The following is a 27,677-nucleotide window of genomic DNA, read 5'->3' as shown; positions in this document are numbered from 1 at the left end:
TAACGCGAACTATTCGCACACGAAATATTCGCTTTTTCCGCTTCCCTTTTCGTTACGCGTCCGGTGTGAAAGGGCCTTAAGACCATAACCACAGCAACTAATGCCATGTACATTGCAGAAAACAAAAATGTAAAAAGATCATTCATAGAAATAAATCGAATTACAAATATTTGACTGCCGAAGTACCAAAACACATGATAGCACAGACTCCAGTTTTAAATATCTTTTATTCATTTTTAGAGGCAAAAATTCCCAATAGCAGATTGACGGTGAAACCTAGAACGGTCTCCCAAACCAGAGGGATCAGCATCAATGTTTCTGTTTGTAAGATTTCACAGACCGGTGGAATGAGCAGAACGAACAGGGTTAAGGCTAGAATCAGGTTAAGAGTCGTCCTGTTCTTTGTTGTTCTTTCAGCCACATGAAGCTAATTACTGCTTTGGCAAAAGCTGCCTTTGCCAACAAGCACACAGACAGCCTGGCAGGCAAAGAGATAGGTGAAAGGAAAGGTTTGGTCAAGAAATAAAGACTGATTTCATAAATCAATTTGAAGAATTTGAAGGAGAGGAAAAATGAAGTCCAACAACAACAACAACAACAAAAAATATTCTTCACTCACATTCACACAAAACAGAAAAAATCTAACAAGCAGTCAAACTGTTGATTACAAAGTGACATCAGGGATTTGTAAAGTGACATCATTTTGCACGCTTTTGACCAAAGGGACAGCAAATTAAACTTGACAACAACCCCTCAAGTTATAGTCCTTTGTCTAGCCTGCAGTTTTTTTTAAAGGTTGGGGTCAGAATCAGAGCTGGTCTTCGAAGATTGCCAAGCTGTAAGAATTTCTAACCAATTCAGAAGTACTTGTGAAGACTAGTCCCGTGCAGCAGACTAACTCATTTAACCAGTATTTGGTTTTCAAATTTCGAAACATTGGTCTGCTCATGTAGGGATCGAGAATTAAGTATGGTGCACTGATAAGAACTGATACTGACAATGATAGCAAGGTTAACAAGCTAAGATAGGAGAGGCGAGCGCACCCATAAATAGTACAGTGGCATGAGGTTTCAGTAGAGCAAAAGCAGGGAGAGAAATGACAATCCTGACTCAATCCTTTACCTCCCATCGTCTCTTTTGGCGCGGGCCTGAACCAGCTCGCATGGCTGTACCCAGTTGTTATCATGTAGCCCAACTCGACAGCCAGGTGTGTCCTTATCTGTGCGCCGACAACACATCCAGTAGGAGCGTCCATAAGGCAAGTCGTGGTGGTAAGGTTTAGGGTGCCAGCGGCAGAGCGACACATCTCCCCGCTCATACTGCCGCTTGCACTGCTTGCAGGGGTCATCGCGGTACAACGGGTCCTGATTCCAGCGAGAGTCTGTAGCACGGACACCGTAGGTCTCGATTAGGGTCTTGAAATCATGGCAGGTGCATTTGAGTGCTGCTAGCGAATGGGTGGGCAGGTAGCTGAAGATATTGACCATGATGTGGTCCGGAAGCAAAAGCATGTATTGCCGTGGTTCCAGAAGCCGCTGGATCTGAAAGCGAATCTCAAGGAAGTCATGGGAGACATGTCGGTAGAGGCGGCACAACGGAGGATCAGAACAATCGTCCACAGTCGCCAGTGGGGAATCTGGCCTCTCGACAGTAGGCCCCACTGGCCCATTGTTGTTTGCACAGTCTAAAGACAGCATCCCACTGTTTACCGTTGAACAATTCTCATCTTCAGTAGGTGACTGCAGAAAGAACAGCTGGCCAGGAGGTGGATCCTCTGAGGATTCAGTTGAATTAGCCCCATTAGGCATAGCAAAACATACAGTCTCTTCTTGAACATTCTCTGTGCTGTCCTTCCCATAAAATACACATTGGTCTACTGCACCCGTGACCACAACCTCAACGTGGAAGCCGGTCACCCGCTCTCGAGCCACTGCTGCCTTCTCTCCTGAGGCCGAGTCTTGGTTAGGGTCTTGCGTTGTGGAGGGAGGCCTGTCGTTGATACCTTCCCCATGCGGATCTGCCTTCGGTGAGCCAGCAAGGAGGGCACCTGGATCTCGAGATGAGGGACTAACCAGTTGGTAGAGGTCACAAGTGATCTTTTCTTTGCCTCTGGCTCCCGCTTGCCCCCCTCCGACTCCACAACTCATAAACATGCATTTGGGGCGGCCAACAGGCTCAGACTGGGTGCGAGGGTCCAGACTTGACACTCGAAAAGCAATCCGTACTTCCCCTCGTCCATGGCTCGGAGCACCACCCACAGACTCACCAGTGTGAATGCCGTCTCTTCCTGAACCATTCAGCTCAGGCCGCAAAGTTGTACTGTCGATATTCTGCTGCCGAGATTCAAACTGTGCAACAGCCTGCGCAACCCTTCGGGATTCCTGCTGTTGCTGCAGCAGATCAAAGTCACTTTGAGAAGTTGGTGCGGATGAAGGGGGTTCTGAGAGGATTACAACAGGTTTCTGATGGACTGTATAAGGACTAGTTTGTCCTTGCACTACCATACCTTGAAGGGCCATGGCTGTACGCTGTTCTACAAGGGCAACCATTTCGGCCACAGAGAGCAGGTCTGTCTCACTAACTCCAACACCATCCTCCGTCAAGTTGGATTCTGCGGGTACATCAACGGCAACATTTTGAGCTCTAGTGGGAGGGTCATAAGAGGAACAGCGACGACGGCGCTTGGCCTTGGTGCAGTCGGTCGCCCAGTTTCCCTTGACTTTCATGGCACTAGGCCTGGGAATTCCAGCACCATTACACTGGTGAGCTACAAAGAAGGCAATTTTCTCCTTGGTGTTGCCTGGTTTGATGACATACCAGGTATCAAGTAGTACCCTGCCATCCTCCATCTGTGAATTCGGAGAGGGTGATGTAGGTAGTGGTGGAGCCAGAAGGGTAGATGAAGCAGCTGGTGGGGTGTTTTCAGTGCCAACATCCTCATCTTGCTCATCACCGACTACATGGGTCTCTATGGTTGTAACCCCCGAATCGTCAGCCTTGCAGTGGGTGGTAGTTGTTCCATTGTGAATTGTTCCATTGCTGTACGGCTTATTCTGCGAGTAGGTGCCAAAGGGGCGTGGGCACCACAGCCGGATGTGGGAAAAGGTGTCACGGTTCATTTTGAGCCCATGGGGAGCATACCTGCCTCTATACTGGGCAGCTACTTTGCAATTCACCATGCATCTTCACTTTTCAGGTCTGCAGGTTCCCGCTGGACAGATTACTCCATCTGAGGACGAAGAGAAAAAGAGGCAAGACTTAGTATCACTAAAATCATGTAAATCTATGTTACAATGTCTCAATCAGAATTACAGCAATAAATGGTTAAGCCGAGTAGAGAATCACCTGAAATTAATCTGAACACTACGTTAAAAAAAAGGCTACGTTATATGATGTATACGGTATTGAGGAGCTAAATCTGTTCTGTCAGATATCTTATTTAAGCCATTGTGTTGAGAATCGAGGATCCCGTGATTATATGTTGTCTTTTGTGCGGTTTACTTTATGTAATGTTTCAGTGTCGCAGCCTTTTACAACCAACCTGTTAATAAGACTGGACTGACAGACTGCAATCAATTCTATTCATTTAATCACTGATACAAATGTCAGTGGATTTTATTAGTCAACTAACTTGATGAATCATTCCAGCTAACGGGAACAGACGTGAGCATGTTACTAAAAGGTGCTGGTGTATCTGTAATCTCTACTAAAAGCTACACTTGGAGAACTGAAAAATTCCAATCAACAAAGAGTGAACATTCAGGAATTTTGCTTTTAATATCGAGTTAGTCTAACTCCTTTTGTTAAATGTGGTTACGTTAAACAACACTTAGGCTAAAACCTTTTACTGAATGGGATCACACAATTACACAATCAGTGTAGGCTAGTCTTTTTATTCTGGGTGGCTCCGTACAAAACCCCACTGTTTTCTGTGGCCATTAATTAGCAAAAGAGCTCATAAATTCTGATGAAGACGTGCAACATCCAACCCTTTGCCGAGAGAGAATGCTACAGTAGAGGAGGACAATCTTATGCCTCTTATGCTATACTATAGGTCTGTTTTTATATCAAACGCATTGCTTTGCTATAGTGTCTTTAAAAAAACATAATATAGTGAACATAACTGGATATAGCATGAAAAACCTTGTTTCTAACCATACTGTTTGCAATGTTTTGAAAGACCTTGCAAAACCCATCACAATGTTAATGGTATAGCCTTTTTAAAGCTGCTTTCAAGCTGCTATTTTTGGCCCACAATGCATTTTAAAAGCATTTTACATTGCATAAAGATGACACTACGTGTCTGCTATGAAATGATAAATACAACTTCAAGAAAGTTTTTTTTTTCCTCCAAAATTGATGTAATGCATATTCTCATGTTAGGAACAATGCGTTTAAACAAGTTTAATTTGTTAAATACCTTTTCACGGTGTTTAAATTCATTTTTGACTTAGTCAAGTGGTACAGCCTAATATTTGTAAATGTATGTTCCTAATTTTATGGTTGTGTATTTTATTCATATTAATTTAAAACGATTGCATTCTAGCCAGGTATTTAGTAATCCTTAGCATCTGATTTTACTTTTAAAAGACAAAAATAAATAAATAAAAAGTATACCTGTAAATGCAATCAATACAAAAACTATTTACAATGTAGTTTTCAGCCATTTGTTCAATTTGCCCTATTACTTGTTGGTTTAAATCTAAGATTGGATATGGTTGTACCACCTAATGAATATCAGTTATGTCACGTACAACATTAATAATGACAGGGAATATGCTGAATACTGGACTTTTTTATTTTCATTTCAAGTACATATAAAAAATAAAATACAAGTGTTTTAGTCAGCAGTTTCTAATGAAGTAAAAGTAGTAAATTGACCAAATCGATCAAACAGAATAAAATCACATCACATTCAAAACGCAGGAAGTGGACTGGGCAACAATGCAATAGATAAGATCGGTTAAATACACTGTAATCGATTGTGATTGAATAACAACAAAGTCATGTTTTATATTGATGCAAAATCATTCAGCTTTAGAGCTGCAACTAACGATTATTTTTTCTGTCGACTAATCTAACGATTATTTTTCCGGATTAATTTTATGATTCTTTTTTACTGATTATTGTATTTCAAAGAGGGTAGTGAATTTGTATATTATTTTAACATGAAATCAATGAATGATGACAATATTAATTGTATTTCAGGAAGGGTAGTGTACATAGTATGCCATTTTATAATGAAATATATGAACACAAGAAGCTTTTAAAACATAATATATAATGATACTATTCATCATAAAATGTATACAGAGTAGGCCTAATTAGGAAAAGTTGTTTACTATAGTAGTTGAGTATGATTTACTTATTGATTTGTGTCAATAGTAAACGAAAATGCACTTATATTTATCTGCAAAAGGTTCACATACAGGAGCTTTCAGCATAGTGTTAATGTATAACTAGTCGTCTATTTTGAAGATACATGTGCATAAACAACGACTAAAGCTGCCAGAAGTTTTTGCCCAACCTTCAAAGACACATTTAAATGATTAAAGCTAGAGGCATATCTTAACTGTAATGTTACTTTAATCATGTAAACTACCTATATACAGCAAGTTATTATGCATATGTGTTTGGGACAGAGCGGAACCAGGTCGCATATACAGGAGATATATGCAGCCCATTATAAATAAAAGCACGAGACGTACTGGGGTCGGAGAAGAACCCAGGAAAATGTGAGCATCTGTTGCAATACACGCGCCACGGTTCAGCTGCGCGAGAGAACACTGGCAGCAGGGTTGCCAGGTTTACACAACAAAACCCACCCATTCGTTACTCAAAACTAGCCCAAAACAAGCCCAATCGCGTTTCGGGGAGGTTCTCTGGTAAACATCGCGTTCGGGGGGTTAAATATGTGTGTTTTTTTGCTTCAACCCGCGGACATGAGACACAGCCCGCGGCAACAGTGTAGAAGTAGCCCAATTCCGCGGAAAAAAGCGGACTTGGCAACACTGACAGGCAGTGTGTGAAAGCTCCCGCTCTCCACGCGCACAGCTTCTGCTCTGCCACCGCGTGCTGTGTGAAACCGGCGTTACAGAGCGAACAAAGCACAGTTTTATTCGGCTTCTGTTTAAAGTACTCCCACACTTTTGAATGTCGCGGTCTGGCTTTATATGATAAATTATCATTTTCACTATGCCCGGGAGCAGAAGCTGCCATTATTCTAGATCTTCTGTTCCATTCTAGAACGTAAATAATGTGCCGCCGACGCGTCGACGCATTTCACGCACGTCGACGTATTTTCGTAGTCGACGTCATCGACGACGTCGACGCGTCGTTGCAGCCCTATTCAGCTTTGTTTCAGAAACATTTTTGTCATGCTGGTTGAAAGTCTCTTCACATCCTGATAGCAATCTAAATACATTTAATATGTATATCGTCTGTGGAAGATGCAAATACAATGGTACGATTTCATGCCTGCCTGACAACATATGTATTTTCATACCTCCACGTACCCTGTTCGCGCAGACATCACACGTCATCAGCACGTTTCATGCTATGCGGATTTACAGAGACGTCAACGTGAGCACCGCAACCGAAACAGCAGCCCCCTTTTACTATCCTCCTGAACCAAAACAACAAGCTTATGCTGCGTTCACACCATAACCATGTAATTTGGAAGAGTTGGAAACCCCTGACATTATACTCGGAGCAGTTTGTGACTCGATTTTATGCGTTTTAATGGCAGCACTAACAACGGTGAAATGAATCTGCAGCAGTCCGGTGGTACAGGCAGTGCTCTTTAAGTTATGTTCATTAAAATGCAATGTTATGTGCTTTGAGACATGGGGTATTTTAACGCAGTCTCTCGTCTCGTGGCACTTTGCAGACTCTGTTGTGCGCTCATGTGCTTTGAAGAAGGGGTGGCTTTGGAGAGTGTTCTGAAGGGAGGGGGGGGGGGGGGGTCTCATGCTTTCAAAGCTAGCTTGCTATTGTTAGCCACTCCGAAAACTGCCTACCCTATAATAGGGTTGTACCAACAGACAATAGTATCGTGTATCACCGATAGCTGATGCCTTTGACTAAATCAAGACGAAAATTGGCTCGTTTTCCCATTAAAGTATTAAATGATCATTATTATTATTATTAACATTATTATAAGGCTAGTATTATTAGTATATACATATTAGGACTTACAATTCATTTGTAGAAATTTCATAACATCACATGACCATACTTGCAACATCACGTATGACGATTGAGGACTCAGTGAAAATGTTGCAAGGTGATCTATTCACAAATTGTCAAGAGTGTTTGTTATAAAAGAGATTGATCATTCTTATACAGTTGTTGTTTGAGCCGAGATGAAAACGGCATCGTTGTTCGTCAGCATTTTGTTTTGTTTCCATAGCACAATAACAAAACATTTAAATGACACTATAACACTAAAAACAATACAATTACAAATTATTAATAATAATTTTAATAGTATCACTAAAATTATACAGGCAATGACAGTCTTTAGGTCCAAACACAGCATAAATCAGTCATCTGTGAAAAACAAAAGCAGCTTCAAACACACACTTAAAGAAAAAATAAATTTTTCACTGTCATGGTCCACAATAGAAATATTAAAACAAAGTAAATTAAGTAAATTAAGATAGTTGATATGATCATCGTTGTTTTTGAGAGAATGTGCCATTAAAGGATTAGTTCACTTCAAAATGAAAATGTCCTGATATTTTACTCACCCCCATCTCATCCAAGGTGTTCGTGTCTTTCTTCAGTCGAAAATAAATTACGTTTGGGGAAAACATTCTAGGATTTTTCTCCACATAATGGACTTCTATGACAACCAATGGATTGAAGGTCCAAATCAATGCAGTTTTCGATGGGCTTCAGAGGCTCTGCACAATCCCATCCGAGGAATAGTGTTTTATCTAGCCAAAACCAGTCCTTTTCTTAAATTTTTTTTTTTATAAATGCATATACTTTTTTAACCTAAATTGCTCATCTTGCACAGATCTACAGCGTGCCATGGTTTGCATAATCACATCGGAAAGGTCACGCTAGACGTACCGCCCCAAGCGAACGTGCGAAGACTAATACAAACGCCCTTTACCAAAAAAACCTCCATCTCCAACTTCAAAATAGTCTGAAAATCATTGTTTTACCTTTTTTGGCTAAAGGACGTTTGTATTAGTCTTCGCACGTGCGCTTTGTAAACACGAGGGCGATACTTCTGCCTACGTCTAGCATGACCTTTCCGACGTGATTACGCAATCCATGGCGCACTGCAGAGCTGCGCAAGATGAGCAATTTAGGTTAAAAAGTATATACTTTTTTTTTTTTTAAATGACCAATGGTTTCGCTAGATAAGACCCTATTCCTCGGCTGGGATCGTGCAGAGCCTCTGAAGCCCATCGAAGCGCTTTGAAACTGCATTGACTTGGACCTTCAACCCGTTGGTTCCCATTGAGGTCAATTATGTGGAGAAAAATCCTGGAATGTTTTTCTTTTCAAATGTTTTTCGGCTGAACATCTTCGATGAGATGGGGGTGAGTAAATTATCAGGAAATTTTCATTTTGAAGTGAACTAATCCTTTAATGCAGCGATAGATGCCAAAATCTCGGTCAGTTTTTGCTTTCACTTTCAGGGAAAAGGTGAGTATTTACATGCACGTTTTTAACCTGATTATGCTTAAGCCGACAATGCATGTGGTCATGTAAATGCGTTAACCAGTTTTCCTTTATCGGCGTAAAGTCATAAATGGCTTAAGCATAAACCGATAGACTGAGCTAGATTTTTGCCCCTTATCACGATTTCTCCCGGCATGTAAACACAAACCTGCATTCTTTGGGCTTATTGAAGTGCGCATATGTGATTTTTCAAAGCGTGTTTTTCCATTCCACTGCACAACTTTTCCATTGTTTTTCTATAGAAGGACGTGTATGACTGTTGTGCTCACATCTTTTGCAGCGTCTCATGCATGAAATGGCAGTCTAAAAACACAGCGCTCAATTTAAAATAAGTTCGACTTAACAAAAAACGTGTTCTGTGGGAACCAGCCTGTCCATTTAAGCACATCTAGACGAAGCAAGCTTTTCATTATATTTATGCAAACTTGTTTTGAGATCTAGCTAGTAGTACCTAATATTCTTGTCGGGTGCTTCTCTTTAGAGCACAATTCTTTGAAGCAAAAACAAATAAATCATGGTTCAGTTCAATATTCTGGTTTATCTAATCTCCAGTGTTCAGACAAACTCTTTATAAAACAAACTTCCTGAATAAATAAAATCAAGAAAGTAGGAATTCTGTTAAATTGGTGAAAATTAAATTAATTATAATAAGACAATTAGTTAATTATCATAGAGAAATAGAATGAACTGCTGGATCTCATTATTGTTTAAAAAGGACAAAGATGTTATGACTCCAGAGTGGTTACAGATAATCAAGACAAACAAAATGTCAAAGGACTTGTTAAACAAGATGATTCCCTCAGGACACAGTACATTCTATTTGCATCTTATTTTCTAAATGCTGATTATACATTACAGTGTGAAATCATTTTAATGTTAATATGACCATACAGTTGTCCTTCTACTCTTGGAAAACGATCGGATTAAACCACTGAAAATGGATTAAACCATATCAAACGTTCACCAAGAGCAAATAACAAAGACAGCAACAATTCCTATTGCTGATGACTAACCTCGCAAAGGTCTCAGTCCAAACAGGAAGAATAAGTGATTTCATATTTAATAGTAAGGTCATCATAAATGATAAGTGAATTATGTTGTCATTTATTGCATCTCCAGCTCTCCTACTGTTCACTAGGCCTTCTCATCAAGTTAATCCATGGCGTGTCTCAACGTAATCGCTTGACATCTTGTGCTTTACTTTAATTTCAATTAACACAACTCAAAAAAGTAAAGAGTCGAAATAAAGACAACGCGTTTGGGATAATTTGACTTGAAGCAGTTAAAGCTGGTCAAACTGACTAGCAGCTAAATGGCTATTGCAAACTATTAGCCATCTTTATAACATTTGAAAATGACCGAACCTCTCCACTTCAGTTTCAATTAACAAGCATGCCAACCGAAATAATCAGTAGCAGTATAACTAACACTAGTATATTCTCAACTAAAGGGAAAGTATTTGACTGATGCTGTTATATATCTGCGCCAGTGTGTAATTAGCATATGTTTAGCTTGGTTGGCTAAGCTGTCTTCATGAAGTGTAAAACTCAGCTTGCTGACTTTTATATATTATACTTTCCTAACTTGGCTTATTCCAGTATTGCATAGTAAAAGTTCAGCAACTCTGTAGTATCAAACGTTGTGACTGCATTGAACGTTTTGAAACATTTCCACTTGATGTCACCATCAACAATAAATAATAAGCCAAGCTAAAACAGTAGCAGCTCTGCTAGAATTATGTCTCTGCTTACCTTCTTCTGAGACCAAATCTCCGCTGGTTTCGCTCCGACAGCTTTACTTTTATAACCAAAAATGGCTATATTGTTGAATTTAAACCAACAATCATTCAAAAATCATCCCTGTGCTTTTAAAAAACAATCAGAAATGTAAGGTCGATGAGGCTTTGCAGGTAGACTGTTAGCATTTGCCAGCTAACTCAAAAATGAAGCAAAAATCCCAATAATAATCTGGCTTTATCAACAATATATGTATGTTTTGAACACAGTAATGAGATGGTAAATACTGTGTCTAAAAAAAATGGTCGTCTCTATTGTTCAACCAGAGTTTCAATACTATTTCACCAAAACAGAAATAGTTGGTAGGTCCTCGAAAAGCAATTGAGGAAGGCCATTTTGTTGACAAGCAGCTGCAAAACGCTTGTAGCCAATGGGGAGCGAAAGTTGATGGCATGCCCAAATATGGATGTTCAGGCTCCCCCTCTATCTCTACACCCACAAAGAGGAAAATTCTTACCTCATAATCATAATGATCAGCATCTTTCACTTTCACCTCATTTCACATAAAAGTCAAGTCTTTTTGTACTGCAATGAGCACAACATGCAGGACAAGGATGCACTTTGGTTTCAGATGATGCTCACAAATATCTAGTACACTAGGATTATGATGTCAGGCGATTCACCGAAATAGATTTATAGAGACACCCTTCACAGCACAATTTATGCTATGCCTTTCCATTTATAAAACAAGCTGATGTATGGTATTTGGAAAGTGATATTTTGGGGGAAATTTCTAAAAGGGGAAAGCTTACATCCATTAATATTCCAAACTGCTTGCAGGGTCATTACTGACCATTACAATTATTATTGTTCTTTTTTTAACTTCTCGATAGTTTATATTTTTATTTATTTACATTATTCCTATCTCTAATTAATTTGTTTATTCAATTGTGCTTGTATGTAGCCAATAATTATAGGCACAAATTACATCCCAAAATACTAAATTATACTTTTAATAATTGTAGTTCAGTCATAGTCCATGAAATAATTGTTCTGATATTTTTATTTTTACATCTAGGTGCATTTAAAAGCACTATAGGCATATTTCATTTTATTTTCCCCCTTATAATTAGTCTTTGGTAGTGGACAGACATAAGAAAGACAGCAATTCTCAAATACCAGTAAATAAAATATCAAATGAACTCAGATAGTGAGAGAAGATAAGTAGTCATGTACATCAGTGTACCGGCACAGCGCAGTATGTTGAGTGTATAGGGGTGGATGATCAGTGTTTCGGATTATGTACAGTTTTTTATGAGCACTATATACTGAACAGTGCAAAGAATAAGAAACTGTTCCTTATTGTTTCCTATAATTGTCTAAATATGCTGCCATATCACAGTCAAAACAAGCATGACTTGATATGATCAGTATGAGGTGAACTTGAAGGTGCTTAAAAAACGAAACACCTCTTTAGGACCAAGAATAGTCAAAAGCAAAACATTCAGTAATATAGATTTAGCGTATAGTGCGAGAGGGAAACAGTTCTTTCAGGTAATGCCCAATGTGAATAATTGATAAATACAGTGCAAAGATACAAATAAGACCATACCAGAGAATATTATGTAAAACAAATGCCATATTTTTGTAAAGGAAGATATTCACAGCTGTTGTCGGTGTGAAACGGAATCGCTTGTTTTTTTTCCCTATTGTGAAATGTTTTTTGTGTGATTTTATTTTTGAACTATGCTTTCTTTTTTTATTTGAACAAGATCAATTTACAAACTAAGGGAACAATACTATGCATATGAAAATATGCACAAATAACACAATTAAATCTCCATTTGTATCTGTGCATATAGGCCTATGCATATATAAAATAAACAACAGCATATTTACTGCAATAAACATTTTCAGACATTTAAAGGGGGTTCAACTTGCAAGGAGAGAAAAAAATAAATAGATAAAATAACATTTAAGCATGTAAAATATCTTAAAAGGGAAGAGACTTATGAGTCCTGACTTTACACAATTCACCAAATCTTTGGATGCTATTAATCAGAGAAGAGAAGACATGTCGCTGCAAGAGGGAGGGGGAGTTATTTTATTTAAAGATTATGAGGGCACATTAATTAAAAAATAATAATAATGGTGAACATGGATACAATATTATAATAAATGCTGCAGTATTCCATAAAATAATAAAAATTGTCCATTTTGATTTCAGGGTGATTTTAATATGTACGCTACAGTGAAACAACACACATTTTGTAAGATACTTTTAGATTAGACTGTTACAACTACTAGTACAAATCCCACGTTAATGTTCATTTTTTTCTGTTGTTTTGGGAAACGGTTGTATCCTTTATCAACCTTGAACACAGTTTTAAATGTTTTCTTAAATATTTGACACATAGTGACATTAACCTTATAAAAGAGTTATGTTTTGAAAAGTTCCTTCAGGACATAATAGTAATGTTTCTCTAAAAGACACATGTTTTTTCAGTGGTAGTAAGCGATAATGCCATATTTTAATAACATACATTGACTAACATGCAAAAAACTAACGTGCATTTGTGTAAAGAACATTTTAGTAATAATCTTAAAAAAAATTAAAAAGTGGACGACTTTGTGTTTTAAAATGTAATGTAATAATATTTCATTGGAGAATCACACACATACTCTGCAGTTTTCTGATATTATGCAACTAATTGCTTCAGAAAGTCAAATGAAAGTCACTTAGCTCCGCTAGTTGTGCTTCACACAATCATTCAAAAGCATCCAGTGACAGCGGTTAATCGTTTGTAACTGCACTTCTCACACTGGCCAGTGTACGGCGGTATCCTCCACCGGTTCATTGGCCACTGAGCCAAATCGGATACGCCCAGTGCCAAATTCTATTGGCCCAAGACGTGTATGTCAAAGTTGATACTATGGTTACCATGTTAAACGTGTTTGTTTTCCGCGCCTGATTGGTTGTCAGAAGTCACAGCTCTTAAAAACCACCCCTTTTTGATTTTTGCAAATTTGGTTGGCTATGTCAGTTGTCAATCACCGGAGTCTTTCCGTGTCCGGTAGTGGTTACAAAACAGACAGAGGTGTGTGTTGACTGCGGAGTGGAAAGGACACTTCTCACAGGCGCTGAGAAGGAACTAATCTCTCAACACGAGTAAGTATTATTGCAGTTAGAAACTTTACCGCTGTACTCATTTATAAATAAAAGCTGGAAACAACTGTACAGTGTAAACTGCACGTGAGTAAAATGCATGTGTCCATGCCATGTCATCCTAAGTTGTGTAACAATAAAATAGATGTAATGATTGGATACAATATTGGTAAATATATTCAAAAAATAATAATATTACTAGTGTGTGTGTATGTATGTGTGTATGTATGTATGTATGTATGTATGTATGTATGTATGTATGTATGAATGTATGTATGTATGTTTGTATGTATGTATGTATGTATGTATGTATGTATGTATGTATGTATGTATATATATATATGTATATATGTATGTATGTATGTATATATATATATGTATATATGTATGTATATATATATATATATATATATATATATATATATGTATATATGTATGTATATATATATATATATATATATATATATATATATATATATATATATATGTATATATATATATATATATGTATATATATATATATATATGTATATATATATATATATATGTATATATATATATATATATGTATATATATATATATATATGTATATATATATATATATATGTATATATATATATATATATGTATATATATATATATATATATGTATATATATATATATATATGTATATATATATATATATATGTATATGTATATATATATATATATATATATATATATATGTATATATATATATATATATATATATATATATATATATATATATATATATATGTATATATATATATATATATATATATATATATATATATATATATGTATATATATATATATATATGTATATATATATATATATATATATATATATGTGCGTGTGTGTGTGTGTATCAAAATTATAAAAGCATAACAAAATTATTTAAATATGAAAATTTAGTTAAAGGTCCTACATGATTGGATACATTTTAATGCTATATTATTGAATAGCATTATCAATGCCCATGTCAATGAATTTGGACATGGGATAAATTCACTGTAAAGTACATTAGGCTTAATAGCATATTTGTAAATGCAATTTAAATGCATGTGTATCTCAATGACAAGCAAAGTGAAATTAAATTATTTAACATAATATTATATAATTAAAATAAAATATATATATTACGTAATTGGAAATGTTGCCAAAGCAACTAACTGAGTAACTGACTAATAAGATTAAGTTGAAGCCCTAAATTGCTAACTGAATATAGATACAATCTAAAACTAAATAATAATAAAAATTAAAGCTGCAAGCAGCGATGAAAGGGCCCTCGCACCCGGGACCACCGCCACCCGGTGGCCTCAGGAAAACCGCGAATAGTGGGCGACATGCATTTAAGCGGGTAAATATAGAATAAAAATGGCAAGCGCACTTCAATGTGCCACACTTCCTGCTGCCAGCAGGTGGCGCTTTGACTATAACTGAATATTGTCATATAGATGTCTTCAGGCCAGGACTATTATCAGACATGTGAATATGTCATTGACATTGTATGTCCGACTTACAACAACTTCCTGTTTCATGGCGAAACATCAAACTTTGCGAGGCCGCCACAGACAGGCCCTTCAGTGAAAACTCAAGATCTTCGCAATTTAGCATCGCAAAGGCCTTTAAATTAGACTGACCAAATATGATGATGATCTGATTAAATCTCTAGGCGTAGTAGATTAAAGTACAATGTCTGAAAATGGCAAAATTTGCAACAATTTTGCAAAGAAAATTCAAAATATCTCACTTCCTGTTGGTTTTCAGATTTTGTACCAGGAGACTTTTTTGTAGGTATTTGGCTGTTACATGTGTCTACCGAATCCCATACCTGTACGTGAAACGTAGCGGGAGGGGCACTTTGTTGAAATTTTGTAGGTGGCGCTATCGAGCCATTTTGCCACGCCTAGTTCTGAATCCCATAGCAGTCGTAAATTTTCGCCACTTCTGACGCGTGTGCAAAGTTTCGTGAGTTTTCGAGCATTTTTAGGCCCTCAAAAATGTGATTCATTTGGGAGAAGAAGAATAATAGGCTGAGCAATTCCAATAGGGTCCTCACACCATCGGTGCTCGGGCCCTAATAATAAAACCACTAATAAATATGACAAATGCACATATCAAAATGGAAAACTGAAAGGCTAATTCAAGATTAGTATATAAATAATACTAAAATAACTGCCTGTTATTACTTTTCAGTAATTATATGAAGGTTTACTGCACTTCATCTGCACCTGTGATTTTCAGTGATGTTAGCTGAAGTGCTCCAGGTGTTGAGGGGGGCCGGAAAGGTGGGCGCTGCCTTCACCAGCCTTCAGGGTGAACAGCTCAGACTGATGGCCTGTAACTCAACCTTTGGTGCTGGGGTCAAAGCTGCAACTGAGGTGGTTGAGGGTGTGATGGGCACTGTGATGGGAGGAGGCGAGGTTAGTGAACGCATAAAGATTTATCTCTCTGCACATTTAAAGATATGAATAATCATAGTAAGAGAAATTGCATTGCCAACATATTTTTCAGACTCCCAAGACTGACGAGTTCCCTGACATTGAGAAGTGGGAGGAGATGGACCCGGATGAAGCAGCAAAGTGGGCAGTCGGCTCTGAAATGCCCCCAGACATGTCCACCAAAGATGGAAGGGATGAAACGTCAGAGACGCCTTTTGGTGCACCTACTGGCACGGTCAAAGGAACTGGTTGGCCCAGTCAAAACACCCGATTTTTGCACGTATCAGTGTCTCATCACCACACTAGGTTTATCCATGACTCTATGGTGGCCAGGTTGAGCCCTGAAGACATTAAAAAGGCACGGGAGGCAAAGCAGAATATTTCCAAGCCTGTACGGCAAAAGGTGAGGTTTTAAATGTTAACATTGGAAATATATGCCAAAAACTTGTTCTAGAGCTGCACGATTAATCGTTAAAAGATCGCGATCTTGATTCAAACACCCACGCGATCTTATTCCTAAATGACAACGATTCTCCTGTGTTTATTAAACCTTTCACAAAATCACACTGGAGCATTCAGATCTGCGTTGGTGCTGCCGCTGAGCCAGAGAGTGGTTGTCATGTAGTATAGGTATTAAACAGCTTCACAAACAGTCTTTTCAACAACACTATAAAAGTTTCTAGTTTGGATATAATCACTGATGTCTACGGTAGAAACAAAATAGAGAAAATCACCTTTTGAAGTAACTTGGAGCTTCAAATAACGATTGTATCAGTTATGCCACTAGGTGGCGATAAGTGACTGTTAAAAATGTATTTGTCAATGGCTGTGTTTGAAATGGCATACTATCATACTACTCTTACTATTTGTGCAGTATCCAGGATGTATACTGTGTGTAGTATGCACATTTTCTGTCTGCATGGCATACCCGGATGACCTACTATATTTGCCATCAAATCTGATGTATGCATCTGAGGACATTGCATGGGTTTCCCACAATGCAACGCGCTCCAGGGGAAGTTTCATCTTCGCGAGGAGTGCGGCATGACTGAACTGGAGGTGGAGAATAATTATAAATGTAACACTTTTATAAGTGCACATATACATGTTACTGTAAAGTACAAACTAGCTGTGTTTCTGTCACATAATCACATAAATGGAAACTGATTCTTTTAAAAATAATTCATTCAAACCAATCAAAGATTTTTAAAAAGACTGCAGCATTTAACATTTTCTCAGAATCTCCAATAAATTACATGCTATTTTGTTTAGTTTTCTGTTCAGAATCATGATCATGATCGTGATTCTCATGTATCCAGAATTGTGCAGCTCTAACTCTAAAGTAATATATTAATATACCTGTATGTTGAACTTTTATTTTTGTTACCTAAAACTATTAGATTGTTAAACTATTAAAACATTCAAAACAATTGAAATTAAGTTAAAATAAAATATTAATATTAGATTAAAAACGAAAATTACAAATGTTTTGGCAACTAACTGAAATAAGTTGAAGCACTTAAATTAATAACTGTAAATAAATTAAAACTGAAGTAAAAAATATATTGAACCAGAATAGAAATATATAAAAAAATAATAATTACAAAGGCACATCATTTTTTTTAATGAAAATTAAATCTCCTCTTATGGCATTTTGGAATGTATTATGTTGTTTAGTATGAAAAAGTGTCTATTTGCAGTAGGGCAGCACGATTATGACAAATCAAAATTGTTGATTATTCCCTTGAAATTGTAATTGCGTTTATGATTAATTATGATTTTCACAATTTACATTTTAATAATGTTTTGTATAGTTTTATGCCATTGTTTGAAGCGACTGCATGCCATGTTATATCAAAATAAAGAAGCTGAAAACACTTCATTAAGCCTCAAATGTCAAATATACATTGGTTTGGTTTCTTTAAATAAAAAAAATATGGATGGTATTATAATGTTATACTAAAATTAAAATAAATGGAGAAAAAAAACCCTTAAAGGGATAGTTCACCCAAAAATGAAAATTCTGTCATGAATTACTTACCCTCATGTCGTTCCAAACCCGTAAGACCTTCGTTCATCTTCAGAACACAAATAAGATATTTTTTATGAAATCCAAGAGCCTCCATTGACAGCAATTTAATGAACACTTTCAAGGCCCAGAAAGGTAGCAAAGACATTGTTAAAATAGTCCATGTGACTCCAGTGGTTCAACCTTAATGTTATGAAGCGACAAGAATACTTTTTGTGTGCAAAAAACAAACAATAATAATGATTTAATTCTGGCCTGTGCCAGTCTCCTACGTTGTTTACGTTGTATCCCGCGCATGCGTCGTGGTGCTCATGTGAGTGCTGTAGATCTCCAGAGCGCTGCACTATTTACAACGGAAACTGTGTAGGAGACTGGCACAAGCTAGAACTAAATTGTTGAATAAAGTCGTTATTTTTTTTGTTTTTTGCACACAAAATGTATTCTCGTCGCTTCATAAAATTAAGGTTGAACCACTGGAGTCACATGGTCTGATTTAACGATGTCTTTACTACCTTTCTTGGTCTTGAAAGTGTTAATTATTGCTGTCTATAGAGGGGTCAGAGCTCTCGGATTTCATAAAAAATATCTTCATTTGTGTTCCGAAGATGAACAAAGGTTTTATGGGTTTGGAACGACATGACGGTGAGTAATTAATGACCGAATTTTCATTTTTGGGTGACCTAACCCTTTAAGAGAACCTGTAGAAGAAGAAAAAAAACACATCTTAAGCACACAGAGTAATGGAAGTGGACTTTTTTGTTGTAATTGTGCCTTTGAACGATTACGTAATTGTGGCATCCTTAATTGTAATCATGATTACAAATCTGATTAACTGTGCAGCTCTAATTTACAGTTTTCTTTCCCAGCATGTGCTGCTCGTTTATGAATTTTTTCCCCCCGATAAATACATTTGTAGACTTTGAGCAGTTTGATTTTGATGCTTTACAGCTTAGCGAGCGAGCCAGAGAACGGAAGGTTCCTGCTACGCGGATTAGTCGTCTCGCCAATTTTGGCGGTCAGTGATTTTCAGTTTTATCAATTGCACTACGGACTGTTTGTAATATACACACACACACACACACACACACACACACACACACACACACACACACACACACGAAACCTCTATATTACTGTATAACTTTTAATTGCCATTGTCATAATTTTAGATATACAGCTTTACAGAATAAGGGTGCAGTTGCATTCATAGTTGTTCTACAAATTTTTGCGGGTGAAATTCAGTTATTTCAATTTGAATCCACGCAATTGGGAATTTTATATGAGAGCGAAAGTTTTCCCCACACAGATTTCTTACATTGCTACACTATTGACAATTAAAAAAAAAAAAGTGTTTAGCACGCAAAGTTTTGCCGAAATGTCACTAATGTGGTCACGCATTAATAATTCATCAATTGTCCTATCAATAATAATTATGCTACCCTTCTACTCTTTTGTAGGATTAGCTGTTGGTCTAGGCATTGGAGCCATTGCTGAGGTAGCAAAACAGTCTTTTGGAGGAAAACGCTCAGGTACTACGTGGTGCCACTTGCCTTGTTTCTAAAACTGTTATTGGGCATATCAGTCAAATTTCTGGTGTCTTTCACTTTCAGAGATGGGGGCTCTCTTAGACTCTCCCCTCCTGTCAGAAGCCAATGCAGAGAGAATAGTGAACACGCTGTGTAAGGTTAGAGGAGCGGCCCTCAAGATTGGACAGATGCTAAGCATTCAGGGTATATAATTCAATTTTATTGTGATTACTTTGGTACCAAGTGCCTTCCTTTGTTCAAATAAATGATGACGCTAAATATTTCCGTTTTAAGTGCCCCATTTAAGAGCTTGAAACTCTTCCAGATGTTTTCTGTCCTTTGTTGCTCTTCACAAAATATTATTTAGAGCATTTCAAAGGCACAAAACAAATTAGATGCGTTATTTTGTGATGTTAGGAAATTTCCCTCTGTGATGTTTCTAATTTTTATGTCCTCAATAGATAATAGCTTCATTAGCCCACAACTGCAGAAAATATTTGAGAGGGTTCGACAGAGTGCAGACTTCATGCCAGCCTGGCAAATGCATGTAAGTTACAGTGGTTACTTCATTAATGCAGGGTTATTTGTTATGAAAATAATCTTTTTATTTTAATCTTGTTAAATATTAACCACGCCACTATTAAAAACTGCCTTGATGTCTTGAAATAATTGGGTTAATGAGCACCATGCTGGAATGTCTCTTTTTTTTTTTTTTTTAAACAAGCTGTTTCAATATTCATCAAAAATGCTGTTAAGACACCAGCTTAAATAAAGATAGACATTTTCATAGCAGTTTTATTATTTATATACTACTATTAAATTATTTATTCCTATTTTACTGTTTTAGCAGTTTTCCTTTTGTATTTTTTTTCCCGTTATTTAGCTTTAATTCATTTTTATTTCAGTTTTAATTAATAATTTTAGTACATCAACTTAAACGTATTATGTTTTAGTCAGTTGCTAATATAACATTTATAATTTTGTAGAATTTTTCCATCAAATATTTATATTTTATTTTAGCTTTATTTCAATTAAAGGTGCACTTTGTAAATTTTAGCGGCATCAAGCGTTGAGGTTGCTCACCCCTCCCGTTCGAAGCACATAGAGAAGCTACGGTGGCCAACATAGGACAAAAATGTTGTCGTCTGAGACCGCAGAGAGTAGCTAGATAGTATAGTGGTGGTGTATATAGATAGTAATGGCTTATTCTAATTTAATACAAACATAACAGTTAATTATGTAAGGTCTTTATACACCACTGAAAACATAGTTATGTATATTATATTACATTTCTGTCAATAGATCCTCATTAATACTACACACTGCACCTTTTAATGAAAATGTTTTTTAATAGTTTTAGTTAACCATAACAAGTTGTTTTGTAGACAGTGGTCTTTATACAGCTGATTGATTGAGCTACTGAGTAGCTATTGGTGCGTTCAAGTCATGTCAAAAAGATCACATTTATGAGTTGAACGCACATGATTGCCATCACAAAGTCGTAAATATGAGTGGGAAGCTCGGGATTTTCTTCAAGCCCCGTTCTGTACGTGTTGTGAGAAACACAATTAATTCAAAATGTGATAAATCAAGTTTTTAAAGGGTTAGTTCACCCAAAAAAGAAAATTCTGTCATTAATTACTTACCCTCATGTCGTTCGACACCCGTTAGACCTCCGTTCATCTTCGGAACACAAATGAAGATATTTTAGTTGAAATCCGAGGGCTCTGAAAGGCCTCCATTGACACAATGGCACTTTACACTCTCAAGACCCATAAAAGGTACTAAAGACGTCGTTACAATGTCCATCTCACTACAGTGGTTCTTCAATAACTTTATGAATCGGCGAGAATAATTTTTGTGCACAAAAAAAACCCTAAATAACGAACTATATTGTGATGACCGATTTCAAAACAATGCATCATGAAGCTTCGAAGCGTTATGAATCAGTGAGTCGATTCAGCGGTTTGAATCGCCAAAGTCACGTGATTTTGGCGGTTTGACACACGATCCGAATCATGACTCGACTCGCTGATTCATAACGCTTCGAAGCTTCATGATGCATTGTTTTGAAATCGGAACCCCTAATAGTTCCTTCTAACTGACGTTTTTCAGATGTTGTTAAGTTCACTTTGTGATATCTCACCAACTATGTTGAAACCCCATGTGCAGAAAGTGCTTGAGAAAGACTTAGGGTCTGGATGGAAGGAGAAACTCGCATCATTCGAGGAAAAACCCTTTGCTGCTGCCTCCATTGGTCAAGTGCATCATGGAGTTTTGCATGATGGGAGGGAAATTGCTATGAAGATACAGGTATTAGACAGAAATGTTCATGATCTGTTTTCAGCAGTCTGAGTTTTTTTTTACATATGTTGATTTCATATGTATAAACAATCATTAAATATTTTCTCATATAGTACCCTGGTGTCGCCGAGAGCATTCATAGTGACATCAACAATCTTATGTCTGTTCTGAAGATGAGTCTTATGCTGCCTGATGGTGAGCTGCCTTTCATTTTTATATTAAGTTCAAAAAGCACAAATCTCAGGAGTGGGCACATTGAGTCATACACATTATGTGGGATGTCAGTAGCTGTTGATTTATTTTAACAGGTCTGTTTGCTGACAGTAGTCTTGAGGTTCTTCAGAGGGAGCTGGCATGGGAGTGTGACTACAAGAGAGAGGCAGAGTGCGCAAAGCGATTCAGGTATATAATAAATATTCAGATATAATAAATATCTGGATTTGAATGAATCACAACTACACTACCATTTAAAAGTCTCTTATGCTCAACCATGCAGCATTTATTTTATTTAAAAAAAAATACAGTGAAAACCGGATAGTTTTTCACATTGTGAAATATTATTACAATTTATAGGAACGCACCACTATTTTTTATAATAGGCTCATTTTTCCAACTTCCCTAGAGTTAAACATTTGAGTTTTACCATTTTTGAATCCAATCAGCACTTTTAGCATAGTTTAGCATAGATCGTTGAATCTGAGACTGTTAGTGTCTCAAAAATGACCAAAGAGTTTCGATATTTTTCCTATTTAAAACTTGACTCTTCTGTAGTTACATCGTGTACAAAGACCGACGGAAAATTCGGTCGAGCGAGACGCTAATGGTCTAATCAGATTCAATGATCTATGCTAAGCTATGCTAAAAGTGCTACCGCCAGACCCGGAGATCGGCTGAATGGATTCGAAAACGGTAAAACTCAACTGTTTAACTCTAGGGGAGTTGGAAAATGAGCATATTTTCAAAAATAGTGGAGTATTCGTTTGAAAATAACTGTTTCCTATTGCATATTCAGCAGCCACACATTATTGACTCTTTTTCTTGACTCTCACAGGAATTTGCTTGAAGGCGATCCAGTATTCGTGGTCCCTGAGGTCTTTGACGAGCTGTCGGGTCGTCATGTGATCACCATGGAACTAGTTAATGGAGTTCCACTGGACCGCTGTGTTGATTTGAATCAGGAGACTAGAAATGAGGTGGGTTAGATAGTTAAACAGAGAACATACATGTGCTATATTGATTTATTTAATCATTTGCTTAATTTTTTACACTTTTGTGTTGTTGCACAAAAATTTTTTTAATTAAGGATATACCCTTCACATATACTGTCATTGATACTTTTTTTTTTTTTACCTAAGAGTTTACCTAGAGTAGTTTTTCTCCTGATTTGGCGGCATTGATATTCTTATATATGATATCCTATTTTATTTTACAGTGAAAATGAATTTTCAGGAAATAATTCTCGCTCACCTTTATTCTGTAGATCTGTTTTAACATCTTGCAGTTGTGTTTGAGAGAGCTGTTTGAGTTCCGCTTCATGCAGACAGACCCCAATTGGTCCAACTTCTTTTATAATAGTGAACAGAACAAGGTGAGCAACCAATAAGACACTGAGGACAGAGGTGTGTATGTAAATTCAGATGTATTTGCTCATCTATAGTTTTACATTAACACATTTAGTCATCTTACACACACATACACACACTCAAAACTATTCATTTGTTTGCATGTGTGTCTTCAGTCCAGTCAGTTTCAATAAGCTCTGAAGGTCTTGATCACTTTTTAGAAATCATGTCAAAATCACATAGTTCAGATCATTAAGTCACAAAATTTGATTTGGGTAGTACGATTTATTTTTATTTTTTAAGAAATGAATACTTTAATCCTCAAGTTTGCATTAAATTGATCAAAAGTAACCGTTAAGACAAGTATAATGTTTGAAACACTTCTATTTCAAATAAATGCTGTTCTTTTTAACTTTCTATTCATCAAATAATCCATAAAAAATGTATCACGGTTTAAAATATTAAGCAGCACGACTGTTTTTAGCATTGGTAATAATAATAAGAAATGTTTCTTGAGCAGCAAATTAGCATATTAGAATGATTTCTGAAGGATCATGTGACACTGGAGTAATGATACTGAAAATTATGATACTATGGTATTATATTAATATGAACCAGTTATTTTAAAATGTAATAATATTTCAAAATATTGCACTTCTTTCAAAAACATTAAAAAGTCTTCTCGACCCCAAACATTTGTTTTTCTTTCCGCATTTCTTTCATAATTTCTTAATTGCATATCTGATCGTTTTCTGGGTGCTGTTAGACCTTTCCACTTCTCCTATTTGAAACCGTATTTACAGAGTTTTGATCATTTGTTCTTCATCATAACAGATATTTCTGTTGGACTTTGGAGCCTGCCGAGATTATCCAGAGTCATTCACAGATGATTACATAGAGGTACAGATTTTTGGGAATATTTTTACACAACACCTTAGTGGGTAGGACTGGAATGGGATTTGATTCTAGGCTTTTCATAAAAAGTAAGATTGCGACTTTTGTTATTAATGGGAATCTCTGTTTTTGTCAGCATAGATGCATACAGTATACTAATAAATATGTAAATTGTTCAAAACTTATATATATATATATATATCCTTTCCTGTAGCTCAAACAGTAGAGCATGGCGCTAGCAACGCCAAGGTCATGGGTTCGATTCCCAGGGAAAGCAAGAACTGAAAAAATATAAAATGTATAACTTGAATGCAATGTAAGTCGCTTTGGATAAAAGCGTCTGCCAAATGCATAAACGTAAGCGTAAATATATATATATATTAGTCATTAATATGTTATCACCTTGTCACTCAAGGTGGTTCATGCAGCGTCAATCGGAGACAGGGCAACTGTTCTGCAGAAATCTAAAGAACTGAAGTTCCTTACCGGTTTTGAAGCCAAGGTTTGTGGCTTTATATGGTTTATAATACTCATCCCCAATAGTTTTTCTGTCTTGCATATTTTCTATCCACTTTATCCTTTATTTCCCCTTAGATTTAAAGCCATTACTTTCGCTACAGTTTCTAGATTGTCCTCTTTTTTTTACAAGACGTTCTTATTCTCTTCAGGCATTTGAGGAGGCACACGTGGAGGCAGTGATGATCCTCGGCGAAGCGTTTGCTTCTGAGCAAGCGTTTGACTTTGGCACTCAGAGTACCACACAGCGCATCCAGAGTCTGATCCCTGTCATGCTTCAACACCGTCTCACTCCTCCTCCAGAGGAGTCTTACTCTCTGCATCGCAAAATGGCTGGCTCGTTCCTCATCTGTTCCAAGCTAAACGCCCACATTTCCTGCCAAAAAATGTTCCTTGATATTTACAATGCCTACAAACGTCAACGACAGGAAAGATGCACCTAGGTTTAGGGTTTGAGTGTTGTAAATGCGACTATCTAATCACTCAAGAACTTAAAGACGTTGGATGTGAAACCTCTGAGAGACAGATGATTATTTATATGTTAATGTAGAAAGTTGAATTGATTGTCTGTTTTTTTGTTTTTCTTTTCTTTTTTTTGTTTTGATTGAAGAAAAAAAAAAAACTCATTCACTGTTAATCAAACAACAAGCTGAATGCAAAGGTAACTGTTCATATAATTTTTTTTAAAGGTCCTTGTTATGATCATTGCCAAGCTTTTAAAGTTATGACATTATAAGCAATGAATATAACGGTTTTGCTCCAGTGGAGTGAATTACATATCCGAATTCTTGTGAATGATATGAATCTAGCAATAGTATTTGACTGCACTGTTTGAATTTGTAACATCATGTTGCAATTTATGCCATGTAAGAAAAGTCAATGTGTGTATTTCTCTTCCCATCATTAAAAGTATGTGACATAACTGGTGTGGTAGATAGTAAGTATTAGTAAATAATGTTTTATTAAACATTACACTGTCTTTGTGATAGTTATAAGACCACTAACATGCAGTATATTGTGAAAACGTAAGTAAAATATGATAATTATCCAGGACTTTAAAGGTGATAGAGGACCTGCTCAAATCATAAATCTAAAGTCACACCCAGATATTATGCATATTACCTGATTATTCATTTATTTATAAAGTTATGCACATTCCATGATAGTACCTTAGTATGTTATTTTAAATACTTGAAATTGATTTAAACACAATGGTACATGAACATGCGGTAATGTTCTAGACTTTCCCAGAGCCTTATTTCTTGGTCTATCCTCCTGGGACCCAGGAATAGACTTTTGTCCACTGTAGTGGACATTATATTTTAGTGAATTTCTCTGACATCATACATGTCACAGTCTGGATGTCCGGTAAAGAGCACATTCGGGGCTTTGCAGAGACACCAAATGTTTGGAGGTTTCACCAGGACAACAACTTCTTCTTGGTCTTTAAAAACGGTTGACATTAATGTTTAGCACTCTTATGGAAATATGATAATATTTTTAAATTATAATTTAAATCTGATTAATTTTCAAATTGTTTGTTATAAATCAACATCTCAGGAAAATGTTATGGGGTTACTAATCAAAATATGACTTTCTGTTACGAAACCAGAACTTAAATCAGGCATTTTGGAGACATAAGTGAAAAGGGAAAGAAATTACGGATCAAATATTCCTATGAAATATTAGATATTATTATGAAAATGTTGCCAATTATGACTCCCGTTATTACACTTCTTTTTTCATTACATGTTGCACCAAGAACACATTAATATGCAAACTAGATGCAGTGTATAGATACATTGTATTGGATGGGAAAATCCAAGTATGACCATTTTACCCACATATTGCATAAAGTAAAATGGTATATCAATGCATTTCGTTATATCTTTCATAATATAGTTCAGAATCATCTTTAAACAAAGTTTGTTTAAAAAAAACCTGAAACCTAAAAATTTATTGGTGCCTATACATGCTATTTCACGTAATTTTATTTTTTAAACAACTGAGTCCTGGTGTCAACTACAGAGGATATATCAGAACATGAATAAAATATAATTTTTCAAAAATTTTGTGGGATGTGAAAAAAGATTTTCAAACGGGGGTCCTCCAGAAGGTTCTAAGGGGTCCCCAGAAAATTTCAGAGAATAAAACAACAAAGCAAAAATGGATAAAGTCTACTGAACATTCTAACGGTTTCTCTCCTTTCTTGCCATATACATACTTTCCAGAATTGTATTTGTTTGCTTTGCATCTTTCTAGTGAGTTTTTCTCACTATAGTCCCCTCTGTCTCGCTCACTGGGGTTGTAAGGCAGTTTTCTTAACGCAGTACGTAAGCGGCTTACATACATTTATTGTGAAAGTTGCTTATAAAAATCATTTTTAATTGAAAATTTTCTTCTTCAGGTTTATACATCCAACATTAAGTATAGCCAATTTAAGTTGGGAAACAAAATTATATTTATAATGTCACACTTACTATCTATCTAGTTTAAATGTTTTTTCATGCATAAAAATAGGTGAATTTTAGAAAGGGGGTCCCTCATAAAGGTTCATCATATTTGGGGATCCTTGTTATCATAAAGTTTGAAAACCCCTGCTCTAAACAATGTAATGACATGAAAAATACTAAATTCAAAAAAAACTTTTTTTTTCTGGGTCCCTGGAGGCTATTTATTATCTAATATCTTTATATAAAAAAACGAAACAAATAAATGTAAAAGACATTGTAAATGTAAGTATTCTTTGAATTTTTTTTTTTTTTTTTTTTTACAA

At 36.3% G+C, this 27,677-nt stretch overlaps 3 protein-coding genes across 3 annotated transcripts in view; 1 reads left to right on the top strand and 2 right to left on the bottom strand.

Moving 5' to 3' along the window:
* Positions 1-27,677, bottom strand: part of LOC307130057 (TRPM8 channel-associated factor homolog) — a 360,060-nt gene that overhangs the window by 135,876 nt on the left and 196,507 nt on the right. The window lies entirely within an intron of this gene.
* On the bottom strand, positions 215-10,850 carry fbxo46 (F-box protein 46). Its single transcript, XM_079824212.1, has 2 exons — positions 10,452-10,850; positions 215-3,229 (listed from the first exon to the last, which is right to left on the bottom strand). Exon 2 carries the CDS (start codon positions 3,177-3,179, stop codon positions 1,119-1,121), a length of 2,061 nt encoding a protein of 686 aa, XP_079680338.1. The 5' UTR covers positions 3,180-3,229; positions 10,452-10,850; the 3' UTR covers positions 215-1,118.
* On the top strand, positions 13,486-25,903 carry coq8b (coenzyme Q8B). The gene is made up of 15 exons (XM_079824475.1): positions 13,486-13,605; positions 15,874-16,052; positions 16,144-16,473; positions 19,048-19,114; positions 19,557-19,628; positions 19,710-19,829; positions 20,087-20,172; positions 21,798-21,938; positions 22,043-22,124; positions 22,238-22,331; positions 22,981-23,122; positions 23,410-23,517; positions 24,326-24,391; positions 24,801-24,887; positions 25,054-25,903. Coding segments are annotated over exons 1-15 (1,866 nt in total). The 5' UTR covers positions 13,486-13,604; the 3' UTR covers positions 25,345-25,903.

The sequence above is a fragment of the Gobio gobio genome (assembly GCF_949357685.1).
Source record: "Gobio gobio genome assembly, chromosome: 8".
NCBI lineage: Eukaryota > Metazoa > Chordata > Actinopteri > Cypriniformes > Gobionidae > Gobio > Gobio gobio.
This window is presented reverse-complemented; position numbering and strand designations above follow the sequence as displayed.